The 2,067-nt window shown below is 36.5% G+C and overlaps 1 protein-coding gene across 1 annotated transcript; it reads left to right on the forward strand.

Annotated features, from left to right (window-relative positions):
• Window positions 1-1,005: 1,005 nt before the first annotated feature.
• Window positions 1,006-1,401, forward strand: LOC127799768 (uncharacterized). Its single transcript, XM_052333993.1, has one exon. The coding sequence runs from the start codon at window positions 1,006-1,008 to the stop codon at window positions 1,399-1,401; it is 396 nt and encodes a 131-aa protein (XP_052189953.1).
• The last annotated feature ends 666 nt before the right edge of the window (window positions 1,402-2,067 follow it).

Here is a 2,067-nt window from a genome sequence, read left to right on the forward strand (position 1 = left end):
AAAAATCAAAGTGCAAACATGTGAGAACAAGTCAAAAAATTGAAATGCGAAGGTGCGATAACGGTTCAAAAAACATAAACACAAATTGGAGAGTCCTACACAAATGCGTAAATTAGATAACTCTGAAATTTAAAAAAAAAATCCAAATATTGCAAGAAAAAAATAAGTAAATTATTTATAAAAAATTCTAATTCTAAAAGGATTTCAGAATATTAAATTGAGAATAACATTCTTAATTAAATAAATTTATTATTATATTTAAGAATAAATTTATTATTATATTTAAACAATACTAATTCTATTAGGGCACTAATAATAGTAGATGTATTTAGTATACCTTAACCATTATCTAATAAACAAATATATTAAGTACTTCACAAGTAAAACTTGTAGTGCAGTAGGTTCGTCCTACAAACGACAAATGTGAAATAGTTAATGAAACTAACTCTATTTAAAAAAGATGTTACTTCTAAATATAATAATTAATTTGAACGCATTTCAACACGTTTCATTAATTATACATCACATCAATTGACAAGTAAGTTTGTTAAGAAATGGAGGAGCACAAGGTGGCAACTGGCAAACCATAAAGCTTCTCGTGAATGACTCAGCAGCATTGATGGTTTCAGCAATCATCAATCAGGAAGCAGGCATTGGAGTTGACAACCCGCGACGGTCAACGTTCTACTTCTTATCCAATTTTCTTTCTTCCAAACCGGTGTGCCGAGAAAATCAACAGTCCACACGCTAACTTCAATTTGCTCATCAACCCCACCCACCACTAATTCTTCAATCACACGCCCGCCCGCCCTTACTTCCCTCCTTCCTTCGTTCACTCTACTACAAATACCCTCCCCACAAAATGCCACCCAAACCATTCCGATCTCTTCTTCCTTTTCTCTCTCATTCGTTTCCCACATTTCAGGTGTCTCCAAACAGATTTTGCATAAAAGCAACATGAGAAGCAAGGCGGGCCATCGAAACGGGTTCTTGTACTTGATCGCAATGCCCATTAGGGTGTTGGGGAAAGCCAAAGATTTCTACGTCCGGAGCATGATAAATTGCGCCGAAAGGATGAGCTACAGTGGCTCCGGCCAAGTCTCCGGCTTGCCGAAGAGCTTCAGTGTTAGCTCGTCCAAGTCTAAGGACAGTGACGATTTCATGGAGCTTATCCGAGCCAACTCCACCCGGAGTTTGGGCAATGGGGAAGAGATGAATCTGTACATGTTCCGGCAGCCGACCACGGCTGCGGCGGTGCCGAGAAGCTCCACTGTGAGGATGGGGAGGATTGACGAAGACGAGCCTTGTGAATTTGGAGAAGACAGCGTGAAGATTAGATCAGATTTGTTGTATCCTAGAAGCAGAAGTTATGCTGTGACAAAGAGCAGCGCTCTTTTCTGATGCTTTTTATGCTTTTTTTTGTTATTTTTCTTTCGAATCTATTCTTTTCTTCTCTGCTTGATTTTTTTTCTTTTTCTTTGAAAGGGTTCAGATTGAGGATTGAATGAGACTCCTCTCGTGTCTGAAATTGGTTCTGTCTTTCTCTTTCTAGTGTAAATGCTGGCAAGTGGTTGGTTGGTTGTGCTGAAATTAGTGCAACAAGTGGAGTAGCACTACAAGCAATGTGTTAATATATAAATTTGTTAGCTATTTTAAGCATAAATTATAAATATCACAAAGATAAATATCTAATTAGTAGAGAAAAAATCAAATCTTCGAAATTTGTCATGCCATGAGCCTCTTCAAACTTTTAGGTCAGGTGCCCAATCACATTACGGAAAGTGCACTATAGCCACAACCCAAATATCTACTCAACTGATAAGAACACTCATAATATGTTCTGTAATTTTCTATGTTTTTTTGTTTGTCTCAAACCTTATGCAGGGATCTCTATTTATAGAGGAGAAAACCTTATCTGATAAGATTTAAGAGATGAAGATTATCTGGAATTCTAATTCTGGAATTATCTCACTTAGTGATAATTTTATCAGATTATCTCACTTAAAGATAATTTTGTTTTGGCCAACGAGACTCGTCTCATCTTATTTTATTTTTTATTAGATTGAC

This window comes from Diospyros lotus, chromosome 4 (genome assembly GCF_014633365.1).
Source record: "Diospyros lotus cultivar Yz01 chromosome 4, ASM1463336v1, whole genome shotgun sequence".
Taxonomy (NCBI): Eukaryota; Viridiplantae; Streptophyta; class Magnoliopsida; order Ericales; family Ebenaceae; genus Diospyros; species Diospyros lotus.